Below are 20,233 nucleotides of genomic sequence, written 5' to 3'. Positions count from 1 at the left end.
ACCTTAAAGGGGCATATTGTGTTGAAATATCATCCCAAAGAGGTGCCTACAAACCATTAACTGTGGTCCTTACGCTACGCCAAACATGCCCAAAATAATTTTGCGCAAAAATGGTTTTATGTAAACTACAATGCATTACATAGTCTTATATGAGGTTTATACAAATGCGCTGTATATATTGCATTGAAAAAAAGTTTATTTTATCAGTACTTATGAGGGCTTTTTAATGTAGTTTGCATAATATACTGGCTTTGTATAACTGTCAAGAAAGGCGTTAAGCCCAAGCGTTATAATTGTACAGAGCGCACCTCTGGTGCTCTGAATGTGACAATTCACACAGAATTCGTCTGGTGAGTGAAGTTGAATTTTTTCTGCTGTGTTGATCAACATTAATTTAATATGTAGCTGTCATACCACCTGATCTTATTTACGGCTTGGCTTTTCTATTAAAAGGGGTAATTCTGTGTTAATAGTCACTTTTCGAAGCACCTTTCACTTAGCTTCAGCTGTGTTAGCACTAGTATAGTTTCCCCACCAAAATTGAGCTAGTCTGGTGAATCACGTATATCTACACGCGAAAATGAAAGATATTTTGACGATAAGATCAGGATTTTGTCAAACTTGCTTTATTGTAACGTAGGAATACCAAGATGGGGGCAGGCAACCTTCAACTAGCTGCAAAGTTTATTGTTGTCAGCCGCTCCAATATGGCTTATGTGTGAACATTCTGTAAACATTCAGAGTAGGAACAATCAAATGTGCTAAAACTATACTCTCAGTGAAAACTTTCTATATTTGGCAAAACATAATTTAACAAAATCAGTAACTAACCTTACTCTTCGTACAACTTTTATTTCCTTGTTTTCTTCGTCATTCAACTTAATGCACGATAATTGCAACTAGATTAGTCATTGACACTCACATAACTAATTTAAATGTTTATCAGCGCCAGCTCTTCAGATTATCGCTTTCGGTATTGATAACACGTGAATCTAATGCTTTATTACCTAATCAAAATACTTGTTAATGATTAACGATGCTTAGAGGTAATTGTATGCCATGGATGACACTATACATGATATTCAGTGAACAAGCAGAATGTGGAAATAAAACGTTTATATTGTAACATGCCATACCTGGGACAGCTTACTTAAACAATTTTAGTCACTACTTAAAAATATCATTACATTTGCAAATTCTTAATTTATTTTCAGGCTTTTATTTCCTTTTTTCTTGAATCAAAATTAACTTCATCACGTGAATCCTTCAATACACTTAAATGAATCTTGTACAACCGCAAAACTAATAAAGTTTTTAATCACACCGGCTATTTCAATTAAAGAAAATCGACAGGTTCAGAATTAATAACAGGTAAATATAATGCCTCATAACCTTCATAACCTATGAAATTAATTAAACTTTATAAAGCTTTTAAGCAAAATGGCAGTGTAGTAGAGTGCCCCATGTTATTTGGGCTCCGCGGAATTCATCCTTATTAACTACATCGGGACATTTACTTACTACTCATATCTGGTGAGATAATCATAATCACTATTCTCAACTGTTTGTTATCATGTGTCCCTCCTCCCGTACTAGAGGAGCAACTTAAATGGCTAAAAAGAACAATCAGCAGTCAACGCCTTCACAACATACGTTAGATTTTGTTAGGCGAGATAGCCTATACAATTCCTCAGACGATGACCATAACCAGGAGCAGTATGGCGACTTGGGCAAGTCTATTCGTGAATCCATTCATCGTAATAAAGATGACCTGAATCGTATCGATCGGGATTTCAATAGATCTTTCGCTTTGATTAGCACCCGAGTTGAAGTGCTCGAGACAAAAGATGCAGAAACTCAACGGCATATCATTGCCTTGGAAACTAAAGTTTGCAATTTTGAAAAAGCTAACGAAAATTGATTGGCAGCTGTCAACAAACAAGAGTGATTTTCCCGAAAGTGTATTCTTCGCGTAGTTGGCTATCCAATTCTGAAGATGAGGTTTGTGTTGCTATTTATAAGGGAGTGTTTTGTACCATGGGCCTTCAAGGTGCTGAAGTTCTAAGAGCTCATCGTGATGGTGCTTCCCGTCCTAACCAGCAACGACCTATACACATCGTGGTGCGGCCTACCATATTCTAAGATAAACTTACTATTCTACTGAAGCAGCAAACCTCGCTCATCGATAAGGAGTATTTTATCACCGATGATCTCACCCATGCTGATTTACTGGAGAAGCGGAATGGAGTGATCGTGTTTTCCAATCATACCCGGAAGGCATTAAACTGCGATTATTGTCAGGCCAATTTCGCGATCAAAATGGTTAACCATTTAACTTCTCCTAATTGACATTATGTAGTTGCCTAGTTTTCTCCAGCACTATGGGCCCGATGTACCTTCCTGGTAATTGTAGTACTCTGCTTTATTTCGACGTTGACCCGGCCCTGCTCCAAGACAGCCTCTCAAGGTCAGATCTGATGGCTGTTTGGGGTTTAGAACTCTTCTTTTCTTTCTTTTCTGTTTGCTTTATAACACTGTATCTATCGTAATTTTATGATTGTATTGGCCAGCAAAATAGTTTAACTTTATTCAATAAGTGGCAGTACATTATGATTGAAGTATAATTTGTTTCGTTTAATGCTCGTGGGTTACGTAACCATATGAATAGAAGAAAGTTATTTATTTATATACGTAAAAGTCGTTTTGACGTTATTTTACTAAAGGAGACTCACTCTGTCCCTTGTGACGTTAACTCATGGTCAAAAGAATGGGGTGGTAATCTTTTCTTTCCCATGGGGATGATAACAGTAGAGGTGTTGGTTTATTTTTCAACCCGGAACTCAATAATACTATTATAAGAACTAGGGTCGATGAAAGTGGAAGGTATATTATAACAGATTTAAATGTTTACGATCAGATTTATCCTGTATCTAATGTTTATGGTCCAAACAACGATGACCCATTTTTCTTTCGTAATATTGCACAACATTTTTAACAGCATCTGATTGTACATCGACTTATTTGGGGCGGTAATGTTAATTTTGTAGGTAATTTAACTCATGATAAATTTGGAGGGTTGCAAAGAACTCATTTTAATGCCCGTCAAATTATGCTTCAGATAGCAGAAAATCATGATCTTGTTGATGTTTGGCGTGATCGTAATCCTAACGCCCGGCTTTTTACCTGGCATTCTTCCCTTGATAAGTCTATGCACTATCGACTTGATTTCTTTTGGTGTTCTCGACAGATTGTTCAAATTGTGAGTGTAGCCGACAATGTTTCTATTTTTAGGTCCGACCATTCTAGCGTTTCTCTTCCTATTAATTGTAAGATCGAGCAACCCTTATTAAGCGTGTTTTAAATTACATTATTAGTGAGGAGCAAACTGGATTCTTAAAGGGACGTTTCATTGGGGAGAACATTAGACTAGTTTTAGACCTCATTGGTCATTGTAATTCCAAAAATGTTCAGGTACTCGTTATTAACAAAGGTCACTTCTCTCAGTATTTCTCGAGGTGTAAGGCAGGGTTGTCCACTCAGTCCTTACCTCTTTATTTTATGTTCAAAATTTCTCATATTCATGGTTGAAACAAGCTGTCGTATCTATTCATAACTCTGAAATTCATTTTGTTTCACAATATGCCGATGATACTGTTTTATTTTTAGATGGTTTACACGGTTCTCTTGTAGAGGTTGTTAACATTCTTAATAATTTTTCTGCCGCTTGGGGTTTAAAAGTTAATTTCAGCAAATCTTTCTTTTTTTCATTGGGTGCTTTGGCTTCAAGGGTTCCCCGTTAGTTTCATGAGTATGTTTAAATTTTCATCTTGGTCCCGTGAAATATCTTGGTGTCACATTTACTACAAAGAATGAAGATTTCTTTTCCTTTACTTATCTTCCCAAATTGTCCAGGCTCAAACAGTTACTTGGGATGAGGTCAAAACGTGACTTAACACCAAATGGTAAATAACTGTAATTAATTGTTCGGCCATGTTTTCTTTTTAGTGTCTTAGTTACATTAAAGAGGTTAATATAATTTTGTATAATTTTATTTGGAACAATTAACCTTATAAGATTAAACGGAGCACCTATAATAAGAGAGTTAATGGTGGATTTGATTTGACAGATATTGAATCTGTTATTGAAATTCTAAACTTCAGCTGGGTAAAACGGTATTTAGCCCCTCAGAGAGGAAACTGGAATTTTTGTTTTGATATGTACCTAAAATAGTTCGGTGGTGCTTTTCTTTTTAAATGTAAGTTCAATAAGGTGACAGTTTCATGTATTTCTAATATTTTTCGCAGAGAAGTGTCTGAAGCTTCTGCTGAGTTTAAATTGTATCATCAAGATAGTTATTACAGTAATCAAATCCTTTTAAACAACAGTCATATATTGGTTAACAATGAAGTGATTTTCCATTATAATCTTTTAAATCACAGAACAATTCATGTGAAAGATTTCATAAAATATGATGGCTCGGTAATTCCATATAACACGTTTCAAGCAAAAATATATTAGAAATTCTCCTTTAACTTCATACTTTGGGATTATTCACGCCATTCCTAGTCATTGATGGGGGTACCATTATTCTGATTTGCTCCCAATGAGTGAACATAACTTTTATATGTGCATGGGCACGCATATAATAACCAAAAATGTTTATAATAAGCTAATTACCGGTCTCTGCACGCCCCCGTCGTCTATTATGAAGTGGCAAGCTATGAATTTTCCAGTGAAAATAGATAAAAATAAATTTTTCAGCTTCCTTATACGGCTGTGAATGACCCCAAAGTATCATATTTACAATTGCGTTTTCTACGTCGTATTTTAAGCATAATTAACTTGCTTTATAAAATGAAAATGGTCAATTCTCTACTTTGTTCATTTTGCAAGAATGCCAATGAAACACTAATACATTTATTTAATAATTGTAGTAACGTGGAGCGATTCTGGAAGGCAGTGAGTTTTGGTGATTTTTATGATATGGGTAATCATGTGAACCTTTTAATTTTGAGAGCTAAAAACTATATTTATACTTGTAGGGTGAATAACAAAATCCCAGATTTGCAAGAGTTTTGATTTTACGTTTCGCTTTTGACTTGACCTTTACTACTTTATATCTAACCAAAACACCAATTTGTGTAACCTTAACGACTATACTGATTTCTTTATGTAATCTTCTTTATTTAAGTCCTTTTGCTGATTCTTTTGTTTATGTGTTACGGTATTGTAAATAAATACAGTGGAAAATAAAGTTTAAAGCTTTGCTGTAGTGATATGGGCAGGTCGAGTTGTCTCGCATCATGTTTTCGCATTTAGTCTGTATCGATTATACCAACATTTACACAACTATCAGTCTTGTTATTTTCCTTCAGCCCTGTAGGACTCCAGATTCAAACTTTTGTTAACTTGAACTCTTTACAACGATTCCAAGCAAAGTCCATCAATTTGTGTTACATCCTCTTCTGTAGTGATATGAGTTTTCCAGTTTGGTCACTCTTTTTGATGACACTAAAGACAGCCATAATGTCCCTTCACACCAACTGCGCTAATTCAAGCGGGCATGACTTTGTTCTTTGGGGATAATATGTTGACCAACTCATTGCTGTTGGCCTAGAGTAGAGGGCGAAATACATGTCTTTTATTGGAAGAAGCAGGAAAAAACCACAGCAGTGCTGAATTACCTAGCTGGTCAGATTCACTTTCAACTTTTTGTTTCATAAACCTCATGAACTGTAGGAATTTTACACTGTTTAAGCCCATAGCCCATATTGTAGGCCCCATTTTGATACAAAAAGAATATCGAAAAAGGGATTTAACTTCTGTTTGTATTCTGTATTTGACACGCTGGTTCCGGGGTGTACGTGGCCCCTACTGTTTTGTGAAAAACCGAAGAACACAGGTTTTCATGAAATGCAGTGTCTATTTTCTTAGGTAAAGGTGCCTTTTCCAGTTTGTACTGAACAAGTACTCTCTTTTCACTTTTCAACAATTGGTTTTCCTGTCATGTCCCTTTCAATCATTTCCTTAACGAGTTTCAGGTCTACTTGGAGCAGACATATAACTATATAAAGTTATATAAATATTTAAGGTAGCAATTCCCTGAAGAGAGGATAAGCGATTACAACGATACTCAAACGGATAACCTATAAGCTTCCTCTACATAGAGTTTTGAAATGGATTCAGTACGGGAGTGTAAGGGAATGTATCTCTAAGTTTATTTTACCATGCGTTTTCGAGTAAGTAGACTAATGCCTATTTACTGATATAATTGTCGCCTTTTCACACCGATTGTTTACATGAAACGTATGGAACAACCGGGAAAATCTTGTTTTGAATAAGTTTAAACTTGCCATACGACCGCCACTCACAAAATTGAGCAGAAATTACCTCAGTCCCAGCTTAGACTAGAGTGTCGATTTCTCAAAATAAAAAAATTCTGTTTGACATCTATTTTGTTGACATGAACAATTATATCGCCAACACAGCATCGATTATTTATGTCCACGTTTGTGTTCAAATACAGGTAGTTTAAAGGACAAATTGTCGACAGGTAAAATCTATGTCACTTCCAACTGCTTTATCCTTCTGTGAGGATATGTCTTGTTCCTTATATGAAACCTGTTTTTATTTGGTAAATCCTGTCAAGTAACTGATATTTGATTCGTCGAGTGACGTTCGCCGGCACCTTATACGATACTGAAGATGTTACAAAATTATGCATGTTACCAACTTATTGTTCAATATGTCGTACCATACCATCATTGAAGTAATCATAATATTCCAACCTTGACCAGGCGCGTATCCAGGATTTTCTAACCCGGGGGGCGCGAATTACTATCTAAGCGGAGCGCCACCATCGGTTGGCGCCGAGCGTACAAGAAAATTTCTGGTTTTGATACCCCCCAGATCACCGGAAATGGCACTTCTCGGGCTTGAAAATGAGCAACCAGATGTACACTTTTGCCTGAGAACCAAGTATTTCCCAAAAGTTTTTTTTTCCATCCATAACCTTTTTGAAGATTGTCACCAGTCACACATCATGTTCGACCTGATTGCATGTCCTATGGATCATTGCTTTTGTAGGTGATTCTACGTCACGGCCCACAATATCCGAAAGCCCCACTTTTGAAGGTTTTAAGCCCATTACTTGTTGAGAATTTGAAAATTCACTTTTCTCGTGAATAAAATCACTTGAAAACATACCCATAATGTTGCACAAAATTCAATCTATAGACAACCAATATAGAAAAACCTCCTTGTACCCCTAACAGACAGGTCAAAATTGAACGAGTAGAGGAAAGTATGATGAAGAATGTTGGTGAGGAAATTTTCTTAAATTCCGACACAGTTAATTTCTTGGTGTAGAAATATTGCAACCTCTTATAATGGCTTTTACAAAACTTGGTTGAAGGAACAGAAAAATAGGAGATATTTCCGATATCAGGTATATCGAAACCGAACACTTCACTCATAGGCGTAGGTCCCGTAGGAGGCGGGGGCTGCAGCCCCCCCCCCCCCAATTGTTTTCCCATTTTTTTCGGGCACCTACTGAAAGAAAAATAAATAGCAATGAATAGCTTAAAATGATCTCCTTGGTAATTGAAATAAAGTTGTAAGCTTGGCCGACATTACCTTTGTAAAAGAGAGTTTTGACATAAATGGATCTGTATGGTTTTTCTCCATCTACATAAGACATTTTGTTGTTTACATTAGCATCCGGCGGTATACTGTGCAACTTTGACGGACCGTGCGGTAGACGATGCCATACAATGTAATGAGCGATCTTGCCTATATGATATTGGCATGGACATGTTGAATGCGCGCTTCGCGCGCGAAAAATTTTGGCTTTTTTTTCGGGCAAGTCATTACAGCCCCCAAATCCAATCTGGCTCCTACGCCTTTGACTACACACATTGACAGTTTTTGAGGCTGTTCATCGTGGAACATGCATTTCAATGCTCATTGATATGATGTTATATCTGCTCATTGCTTTACAAATTCGAACAGGCGTGTAGCGAGTAATTGCCAAGGGAGGGCGAAGCCTGTAGGCAAACTATCTAAGCGAAGCGCCACCATTGGCGCGAAGCGTACAAGAAAAATTTTGGCCGAAAATGCCTCCCAGATCGCTGGAAATGACACTTCCCAGGCCTTGTAAGTTGCATCTAAGCATTGTCTATTTTGAAATTACTAGCGATGTCATAAAGAAAATTTGCTCGGGGGGGGGGGGCGGTCCCGAAATGCGTTATGTTCCCCGACGACTCGGTCGAGTTCAAGTACATTAGTGAGAGAGGAAAAACGGAAACGTCAAAAATGGAGTTGTCGGGGTAAGGGGTAGGGTGAGGCGCACACCCCCTCCGTAATCCTTGATCTGTCACTGGCTACCCTGTGTATATAATAGGGATCTTTCTCTTCCCGAGGTCTTGGCTATCTTCTACTCCCTCCTTTTCTCCTTTTTCTCTCTTTTTTTCTTTTTCTTTTCCCTTCCTTCCTCTCCTCCTTTTCTTTTTTCCCCTCCTTTTCCTTTTTTTCTTCTCTTTTTTTTCTCTCCTCTTTTCCTTACCCGGGGGGCGCGCGCCCCCAACGCCCCCCCCCCCTGGATACGCACCTGTTGACAGTTACTAAAAATATAATTTATCTGCATGTTTGTAAGGGGAGATAATATCAAAGGAAAACATAAACATTTGAAGAGAATAAATGTAATTTAAAATTTCATTGTAGAAATTTGTTGTTGATATTGCTTAATGTTGTATTTGGAGCGAGTCAATTTATTTAGATTGACTCTACTCTTGTGTCATCATGTGAATAGTGTATTCACCTGTCGGTGACAATTAATTTGCACGAAACGTTTTGCTGAAATCATCAATGTTGCCTGAAAACTGCATTAGAAATTTGCATATGCTGTATTTGACTAACATACATAAAACAAGTCTGAACGCTGTCTTTGCAGAGAGATAAATGATCTCTTAATTGTTATCTTGTTTGTTTCTGTGTTACCGTTTATGGGTAAAAGCAGAAGTAAAACAAAATGAGCGTACTTAACCCACTATTGTAAAGGAGGTCACACTTTGTACCAATCCTAATGTTTGGATAATAACGGTCGTGTGATCCCGAAATCCGTACAAGGTAACTACGTTTGTCTATTCCACAAGTAGTCTACACACTTAATGCGCAATGCGAAACACATATAACCTAATTTGATTTCCTGTTCGAGTATTTGCGATTCATTTCATGAGCAGTTGCTACAATATATCATTGTTATAGGCGTGTCACTTCCAAATCCTTAAAATAACAGTAATAACCTACACAGGCAAACGGAAAGAAAAACAATACGATGAATGTCCGTAAATGTATTTGACCAATAATGTTACAAAGGGTTTTGTGTAAATCACGGAACACAATAGTTTACCACTTGTACTTCTGAAAGCAACACTAAACGGTTAAAAGTATTGTTTGACCTCTACCACCAGGTATTTCTTCTATTATATAACTTGTTAAGTAATGGCGTTGATTGCTTATCAGGAAGGAATATATCTCCGATGGTTTTGTTTTATGCGTCTAATATATATGCGAATAATAACAGTATACATATCACGACTTCCTCAATGACTCCAATTGACGCAGTTTCTATTGTTTTCTTATCACAATATAACATGTTCGACTTAAATGGTTACGGCTAAGATAAAACTAACCAAGAGGTATGTAATCCGTATCTCTATTTGTAATGCAAAATCTATGAAATTGGTGAAAGTGATCATAAACAGGAAAATCATTCTTATTATCGAGATGCTATTTCTCTGTAATGATACAATAGTACGTTGTTACCCCGCCCCTCTCTGTATCATTTAACTGAGAGATACCCAACCGTAATACTGAAGTAGGTTTGAAACATTTCTTTGTGTATGATTTTATTTCATTACACCAATTAAAAACAACATTAACAGTTTATGTTTCAGAATCCCGATACACACAGAGAACAAAGTTACTACTGTCAATCTTAAAGTTTTGTACCTAAATAACAACTTGATAGTGCTATAAATCGGTAGCCTGTGCTATATGTATTACAGTAAGAACTGGGGATATGTGGAATTCCAACAAATCCAGTTGTTAAGTTTTGTTTTAATTACACATACCCTCAGTTCTTACTGTAAGCTTAATAGCACATGCTACCGATTTATCAGATTTATCTGCACAATCCAGTGTTTACTGTGGTACAAAACTTTAAGATATACAGTATTTACTATAATCTCTTTGTGAATCGGTTGTTCAAACTGGAAGAGCAGTTGTTGTATTTTCATTTGATTTTTTGCAATTTCACCTAATTATTCATTTGTTGTTATGTAGTTGTTACTATACATTTTCCAGCAAAGTACATAACTGTTTTTGAATTCAGTTGCCTTTGAAAGTATTGACAAAATAGAATTTCCATTAATACAATGAACAACAGAAACATTTGGAAAGTTTTTTATCTCGAAAAGTTGATCAATTATCAATCCCAGTCCCTCTTACATCGAATACTGTAACGGTATGAAACACGAAGACTACCACGTCACGTGAGTACCATGTGTAGCTTGAAAACGGTAATAGATAATACACGTGATCAGGTATAATGTTCATTTTCTGCGCATCGTCTGTATTTATATATCCTTAGTTGAGCAGGACCACCAATTCAGATGACTTCTAACGTAAACCTGGAGTTAGGTTTTTCATATTTAATGTTTGTTAGATTACGCGAACTACACCCAAAACAACACGGACATGCACAATCCTATCGGTTAGGCCTACATTAGCAAGTATTTGTTTCGATACCAATACTAGTCCATACTACTAAATTTTAATGGTTACAGTTTTATTTTAAAGAAGTTCAAGTAGTACCCAAAGTGGCACTATATTTCTTACGGAATTTCGTACATTAAATTGTAAACTCCAACAGATGGCCAAATGAAGGCAATTAAGTTTAAGTGGTGTTCATGTGTATTAACCAACACTACATTTCCGTCCCATCTATAAGAAAGACGAAAACTAGACTACTAGTTATTGAAGATAATACGATCTTTCAGATTAACATTTATGGTTTAAGTTCATATCATATACAGAAATATATATATATACTGGAGGAAATAAAAGCCATGTAAGTTCACCAAAATATTCAAGGACATGTCATCATTGAGTAAGTGCCACATGACAGTTTTCGTGTGAGTATTCGATACACATTGTTTTAGTTCGCGATATCAGACCATTACATTACTTGAGTTAAATGACGTCGTGGAATTACCCCGAAAAATTACAATTTACTTTCACATGATGTAAATGTATATGAGTCAAAATTTCTCGAGCATAACGTTTACTTCACTCTTAAATATACTGGTTATATATTGCAAAGAAGTTAGCAGACGATAATATCTAAATAAGGAAACACATATATATGTATATATCAGTCTTCAGTGAATATATATATATATATATATATATATATAAATATATATATATATACATATATATATATATATATATACATATACATATACATATATATATATACATATAATAACTAACTACGAGGTACGGGAATATAAATCCAATCTTTTCATTTTCAGACAGGTCGTATTCTCATTTCCGTGCTTATCATTCCACAGTAACCGCTGGAATCCTGAAATGCCCAGAAAATGTTTTGACCGTTAACAGTACTGCCATATGCACCGTTAAGATTGCTATCGGTGCAATACTCACATGTCAGAGGACTGATATAGAATGTCGTACATGGCGTAGTCAAACAAATGGCGGAACACGACCCGGGACAACCATACCACCAACCTCCTTTATGTGCCTCGCTACACGTTATACCAGACCAACCGTCGTTATCCTGGTCACGTGTACTGAATTTCATGTTGAGCATAGACCGCATTGCATCCGCACCTGTAGCAAAAAACAACCAGAAACAATTATAAAGGTATTTAGTATAAGACTATATGTGCAAACTAACAAGGTTAACATCATTTCACGGTTTGAAAATGATAAAACCTGTGTGTTGTTTGCCCATTATATATGGAGACCATGAGCTTTAAATTTGTCTCTGGACATTAACAAGTGTTAAATAAGACAGCCCACTGTCTCAATAAGTGACCTGTTTTAAAGTGGCATTAAATGCTTGAATATATGCTGTACGTTTGACTTTGCGACATGTCTATGGCAATACGGATTACATTCGAAACATAATGCTGAAGAATGAAAAGCTGATTGGTTAAGATTAACACAAAGAAAGATCATGTTGGAAAAACGATAGGAATTTGGTTGTTTGATTTTGAGAAGTTACCATTTTTCCAGGATTTAATAATTTACACATGTGCATGTTGCTTATTCGTCTTTTACATCAACTATCATGGTCACGCACTTTGTCAACAATATAGGCACCATGACCTGAAGAATGAGCTATGCATATTACCTAGTTATGACAGTAAGGTATTACTCCGAGTTATATTTCAGTACATGACGTTAGACATATCTTGAACACAATCTAAGTGAGTTAGTGTCAAATTTATCCTTTGGGTTGATCCAATATTACATTCGACATTATAGTGATTCACTTCAATTATGAAGCTCCAGAATTGTCAATTGATGCCGTCTCTTATGTCAGCAAAACACATCTCTTGCTAACCTATTATTGAAAGTATTTTAACTTTAAACATTTTAGTCTGGTTTGGTCGCGCGAGTCAGAATGATCTTAGTAAACTAGAATCTGTCATAAGAAACGCGGAGCACCTCTTTGGCACAGGCCTACCGTCCATTCACTCACTCTACCAGGAGCGAACATTAAAACGTGTTAAAAAATATATTGAAAGATGATTACCACCCAGATAACTGATTATTTCAAGTTCCTGCCCTCAGGCAAAAGAATGCGTAATTTTAAGGGTTGTTAAGATTTACTCGCAGTTTTTATCCTTCTGAAGTGAAGATATTCAATGCGCATCAAAACCGTTAAATGATTTTATACTCCAATATTTTAATATTTTATGTACAATTACATACATTGTAGACTTTATATTGGATATGAGGGCATTTATATATTTTTGTACGCTTTAATATTTTGTAGGTACATTTTATATTTTTGTTCATCTTTATATTGTGAGAACATTTCCATATTTGTGTACATTTTATAGGAACGTTTTCATATCTATGTATAATTTTTACGTCTTATATGTTGTTTACAATTTGAGCCCTTTTTATCAACCAATTTCCATTGTATTTTTATATGATTGGCTGAATACATGTCTATATATCTAACTTCGAAGCCTCTGACTTAGGGCAGTAAAGTCATTCTTACTTTAGATCATTATTTCCATTTTCATCTTAGGTTGATTAAGCTAAGAGCGTTGTTATCATAAACGTCCTTGTAGCACTGGGCGTTGTTGTTTTTTTGTGTGTGTACAAACATTTGTATTTCTCAAATGTAAGATAGGAAATAGATGTCAACATCTATTTCCTATCTTACATTTGTATTGAATGGAAGATATCCTGTGATATCCTGTGTTGGGTGTTATGAATTCTACCGTACCTGGAATATAGTTTGCTCTTTAAACAAACGAGAGTCAAATGTTTTAACAAACCTGCTGTTCCATAGGCATTACCCAGCTCGGTGACTGGGTATTTGGCTCCCTCATCGCTAATGCGAAATAGGCTATACTCTACATAGTAAGTATTGCCAAATTTGCTTGTCATATCGACTCGTAGTGTGTAATTTCTTTGGTTGGTAAGATAGTAGAGTTTATCGTTTCCGAGCCAAAATTCACCGTTTATTGATCCAAATCCATGTTTATAGTTCTCCCAGTATTGATTGAAGTCAACTGAGCCGTCATAACGGCGCTGAAAAACCTGAAACATTAATAAAAATACGGTTCAATGTATGCGCATTTGTTTCATTAACCCAGAAAAAAATTAAAAATCCTATAATAGGCTGTTAACTTACATAGCATACATAATTGTGTCCAACTTGATTCAGTAAAACTGTTTATTGATTAAGAAACAGTGGGTGTTGTGCTGTTGGATGAAAAGATGTCACACGAAAAGTTCATTAATGCTTGCTGTGATAACTGTCATAGTTACATTCAAAATAAAATGTTTGAATATCCTTTGCCATTTCATAATCATGTAATGTTGAGCGACTTCGTGTCCGTAAGCATTCTAGCAAGATGTAACCCCCCACCCCATCCATTTAGAGCAGAAATATGCAGTTTCTGTTGAACAAAAGGTATATCACACATTGCAGTATTTTCATTTTCCAGTATCCTTCAAGCCGACATTGAGAATACGTGAACAATAAATAGATAAACTCTGTTACCAAACATTTGTAAACAAAGGTTATTAAAATGTCATGCCGTTTTCACAAAACGTAACATTTATAAAATGCATTTATATGAAATGTTATCTTCTTCACATGTGATCGGCGCTCAGGAGGACCTTTTCTTCAGCAATAAGAAAATGTATGGGGGAGGGGGGGGGGCCTTGTTGTCCACCAAGAAGTCACCTTTAAATAAATACGCCGTTTAACTTTAAATTATTCTTTATTAATTAAGTTCCCAACCATGTGATCAAATTTACATTAAGAGTCTTTCAAGCGATGTTGTTAACTTGACATAAAACCTCCAAACCTGAAAGTCAGACCCAGGCCGTGTACCTAACGCTACACCGCAAACTATCCCGGTATTTCACATCATCAGTAATTGCTTCAGAATGTAATATAAGATATATCCTCTCTTTGTGACACCAACAAAGAACACAATATGTAATAAATGATTTTTGAAATTCCGAATCACTAGTACACGCATGTGTAGTTTGTCAATCCCTTAGTCGAAATTTGTATTCGTTTGTAACGTGTTTCCTTAGCGACAAACATCTCCGATATGCTACATAAATACGATGCTCAAAAGTAGCTTTACTTTACAGATTGACCACTAACCGTCCAACCACCTCCATCGTCCATGTTGCAGAAAACTTCAAAAGCAGTACCACTCCAGCCAGTTGGTTTGACCGAGTAAACACCGCTCGCAACATAACCAGCATTGAAATAGCTTAAACATTCAACCGGGCTGCAGGTCTGACCGTCACCGGAGAAACCCTCGAAACAGTAACACTGGCGTAAACCAGTCCTCACTTCACATACAGCGTTGGAATCACAGCGAAAACTCTCGTCGGTTGTGAGGAGGTTATTTGTACAATGCCAACGTATTGTACAGATAGAGTTTACGACTGTTTGGTTTTCCTGTAATGATGATTGAGAATTAACCCTACTTAATTGATGTCACCTCATACAAATAACTATAGAAAGAAAGTTGAGATAATCATTAGAAGTATACAATCTAATGTCTTGTTTTTTTTTAATAGGTCGTTTCAGTGCAAAAAAATGTTGTCATTATGTACCTCAACAACTTGTTCAGGATGTGCAGGGCACTGTTCATCATTTATGATTTTCTTTTTGATGTAATATTAAAAGAAATACTTCGGAACCTACATTTTACAGCCATAACGCTCTAGTTTTGTATTTATCAATTTGGAAGGGCGCTAACGATTAAAGCACACTCACCTGTAAAACACCAAAGTCCTGCAGATAGCATCCGTCAACTTGTGGGACCGTAGAGTCTGTTGTGAAACTTCTGCTCGAGATAATGTTGGTGTTTGACGGACCATCGGCGATAGTTAAAGTATCAGAGGCAGCATTATTCCCAGTCGCAATGCTGATACTGTCATCCCGAATTGTCGAGTTATTTGAAAGTACAACTGTCATCAGTGCCGTAACTGAGACGTCACCTTGATTTGTCGAACTGCCTTTGGCAGTATTTGTCAATTTCTGGCTACCATCATATGTGCTATTTGGGTTCTGTGGAAAAGCAGTGTTTACGAGACCGTCACCCAGCTTAGTATATTGGTTTTGCGAATCAGCTGTTCGGTCCATGAATCTCTCTGTAATCATATCTACGGTAGTGGAGTTTATAGAGAGAACTGCTGAGTTCATAGTATTCTCCGGGGTACCCTTCACTGGCCTCGTAGGTTTGCCTTCGACAACCTGATATTCGGCAGTCGAGTTTATTGAGGCAATCGGTGAGATCATAGACGTTTCTGAAATATCACTGTAACCCAATGTCCTCGATTTGTCAGAGGAAGTGCTGTCAGCGGTCTTTAGTTCGTTGAGTACGTCATCTGCTGTTATGAAGTTACTCAAGGAATTTGATGGAGAAAGAGACGTCCTTAAGACAACGTCACTTCGATTTGTAGAGTTGTCTTGGACACCGTAATTGAAAGTTTTAGACGACTTCATTCGGACTTCATCATGAGTGGTTGTGTTGACTGAGAGAACAGCTGTGACATTATCAGGTTGGTTCATAGTGGTATCTATAAAATAAATAGCTTGTTAGGAGAATACCATTTATCTACGGTTTTTACTTGTAGCAAATTGAAGATGAATACACAATTTTTCATACAATTATGCATTTGAAATTATTTATCATTTTATATTAACACATTATATGTTTATACATATGCATGATGATTTAAATTGAAAACCGCTTCAATTCATTTTCTTTTAACTACTCATGTTCATGTTATAGCATGCAAAAATTAAACCATAAAGGAAAGAATTAAAAGTTAATGCTAAAAGTAGACTTTTCATTCGTACCTTCATTAGAATAGCCGATGCAGAACGACCACTTACATGGAAACTTTTCTTCAAAGTCGCACAAGCCTAAAAACGATAAAAGAGTTGGAAGTCAGATTTAAACGACACGGAAAGAATCTCCACCAGAGTGTTCTTTATGTGACCCGACAACATACTTTCACATCGAAAAAATACAAAGGGTGAAATGAAAACAAAGTTACGCATGTAATCAATATGTTTATGAATTCAATGTACATTATGCACGACCATCATGAACAATCAGTATCGCGAATAGTCACTCGAAGCACATGTACATTGGAGGAGAGGAATGTCTTTAGAATGAACGTCGGAGACCCTCGCTGAAATGTTCAGGGCGCAAAGCCACAGAAGCTGCAGAATATTTAGAGATTTAAATGATTTAATTTGATGATTGTTTAAAACTTGTAATTTCCATTTTTACTTTGACATTGCGGAATGCAAATTTTTTAAGTTATACAGATACTGAGGTATTAACGCTAAACATTGATTGACAAAAGCTCGAAAGAAACCAGGAAGCAAAGGGATCCAGCTAACTGATCCATACATGAGAGCAGACGCATTACCTTGCCTCACTTGGTCCTATCCATAGTGTTGGTTTACATACAAACGAAATGTAGTTTACTTTTTACCATCAACCTACAAGTCAATGAAAGGGTCAATGGCTTCATTTCCCGCGTTAACAAACGCCAGTATGGCTTCAAAATTACCACACTGTGGTCAAACGGACACTATGCTAATATAATTGTCTCCCAAAACAACAACACAATGTAGATACGCAACATGACTCAAACAGATTTATATAGATACTTATTGTTACAGTCATAGTTTTGCATTTTCAAAAACCTTTAAGTGGCTCCTTCAGAGTAATGTTACAGTAATTTAGATAAAATCCTTTTTGATGCCTCTTTTTTTCTGTCTTTGATTACCTACATAATATATTATTTTTGTCCTTCTTAAAGTAAGCATCATCTAGAGTACATTGAAATTAAGAACAATTTATAGAAACATATTTTCACTTAATAACTCACTTTCACCAACAGAGCTGCCATTGTAAGCTGTCAGGATCAACACAAAGCGTAAAATATGAATTCCCTTCATTTTGTTTGACTTCTCAATAAGACGTGACTGACGAATACAAATGTTTCTTAAAATTCAAACGCCTCGAATATATACAACTTCGTGTATTTTATTTTTCCTATTTTATCCTCTCTGTATTTTCCAATCAATACTTCTTTGTGATGCAAGTCTCACAAACTCTTCAGCTTTTAATTATGTTTTGAGGGCTAATATATCAGTGCGAGTGAGAGTTTATATCAGTATGGCATTATGACTTAAGAGAGGAGGATTCGTATAAGAAAGCGGACAATTGCATTCACTTTTGTAAAGATGAAATATCGATCAAAAATGATGAAGCTAAATTATAATATACTGATACAGAAATTAACACAGTCAGATTATCCTTTATTTATCATTCTAACGATGGCTTAACAAAATATTTTCTTTGCATGGGCCTTGCGTGCTCATTGAGATGCTTCACCGATTATCACGTGTTCTCTCCAAGAAGCAACCAGAAATAATAAAATATGTATCGAGTAAAAAGGTAATTTGTAAATAAAAATAATATACAATTTTGTAAAATGTATTGGACTGTGAAAGCAGCAGATATTGCAATATTGAAATAAAAGCTTATTGTGCTGGTGTGATCTTCGCACTTCATTTGATATTAAGTATTTAACTTTCCTCCCGTGATTATCATTGTTTTGTATTCGGTTTTTAAACTGCCACAGCATTGCTAATCATATTGAGTATAATTCCCATTATTAATTTGTGAATATAATACAGATTCAATTTTTTTTCTTAAAGAAATATGCTATGTACCAACCTGCAACCTTGGAATCATAATCATATGTTAGTGAAGAAGTTGTTTCTCAGCAAACGTATATTTATACTAAACAATGTCTTTGCATGGTTTACACGTATAAATCTCATGAACCAGAAATGAAAGACACTGACAAAGTGTGTACGTTATCAGAAATGAATCACTGGATACCAAATCTTATCTTGGCCGAATCCTTCTTTGAGTGAATAAATCGATCAAAATTGCTGAGTTTTATTATTATGAAGGACAATAGAATTTTACCGATATTTTGACAACTGTTGTCCATTCATTTTTCTTCGTCAAGGTTAACTGTTTGAATGGAGGGAACAATAGCGGTAACAATATCAAATAATGGCTTATATTTATAAGGATAATAGAGGGGAATAGTTACCTTGAAATTAAACAAAGAGATAAGAGAGAAAAACTACATCGCATAACCAACACAATCAAACTTGTAAGTAAGAGTGTTTGAGGCTGGTATGTCGTTCTTTAATCTAAGATCAAACTCGTTATCGGTGAGATGGTGATTAGTAGAATTGACTTTCTTTACAGTTTTGAATTTGTGATAGAGCTAGCAGGCTTCCCCTGTACACAACAAATGAGGATCGTCAAAGATTGATCTAAGTCAAACACTTCCTACGAAAAAAGGAAGAAAATGCAATATTTTTAGACGTGTTGTTATCTACAATATGATGAAATGAAAGAAATGTAAAAATCCATGTAGCTTCATATATAAATATATATATATATATATATATATATATATATAAATATATATAGGTATATATAGATATATATAGATATATATAGATATAGATATATGTATATGTAGATATAGATATATGTAGATATAAATATATATATATATATATAAATATATATAGGTATATATAGATATATATATAGATATATATAGATATAGATATATGTATATGTAGATATAGATATATGTAGATATAAATATATATATATATATATATATTTATATATATATATATGTATATATATAGAGATATGTATATGTATAGATATATGTATATGTATATATGTATATGTATATATGTATATGTATATATGTATATGTATATATATATATATATGTATATGTATGTATATGTATGTATGCGTGTATGTATGTATGTATATGTATATGTGTGTATGTATATGTATATGTATGTATGTATATGTGTATTTATATATGTATGTATGTATGTATATATATATATATGTATATATATTTATGTATATGTATATGATATATGTATATATATAGATATATGTATATGTAGATATAGGTATATGTATATAGATATATGTATATATATATATATCTATATATAGAGTAGGTTGGCGTCTATCTTGGCGCAGAGTGCTCTATGTCCATTGGACAGAGCGGAATATACGTTGATAGTTGTCTGACGATCGCTATAAAGCGTGAAACTCCGAGTTACAACTACTGGTGTTCCACTAGTCTCATCTAGTATCAACATATAGCTAAATATATATATAGATATATGTATATGTATAGATATATGTTTATATCTATATATATATATATATATATATATATATAGATATATATATATAGATATATATATTTATATATAGATATACATTTATAAATATACAAATAAATATATATATATATATATAAATGGTGGCTTGCATGT

General features: G+C 35.0%; 1 protein-coding gene across 1 annotated transcript; it reads right to left on the bottom strand.

Moving 5' to 3' along the window:
- Positions 1–11,572: 11,572 nt before the first annotated feature.
- Positions 11,573–18,262, bottom strand: LOC139983611 (uncharacterized). The gene is made up of 6 exons (XM_071997272.1): positions 17,713–18,262; positions 16,667–16,732; positions 15,578–16,383; positions 14,954–15,256; positions 13,605–13,869; positions 11,573–11,916 (listed from the first exon to the last, which is right to left on the bottom strand). The coding sequence occupies exons 1-6, from the start codon at positions 17,780–17,782 to the stop codon at positions 11,594–11,596; spliced, it is 1,833 nt and encodes a 610-aa protein (XP_071853373.1). The 5' UTR covers positions 17,783–18,262; the 3' UTR covers positions 11,573–11,593.
- Between the last annotated feature and the right edge of the window lie 1,971 nt (positions 18,263–20,233).

Source organism: Apostichopus japonicus, chromosome 16, assembly GCF_037975245.1.
Source record: "Apostichopus japonicus isolate 1M-3 chromosome 16, ASM3797524v1, whole genome shotgun sequence".
NCBI lineage: Eukaryota > Metazoa > Echinodermata > Holothuroidea > Aspidochirotida > Stichopodidae > Apostichopus > Apostichopus japonicus.
The sequence above is the reverse complement of the archived record's forward strand: the minus strand, read 5'-3'. Positions and strand labels throughout refer to the sequence as shown.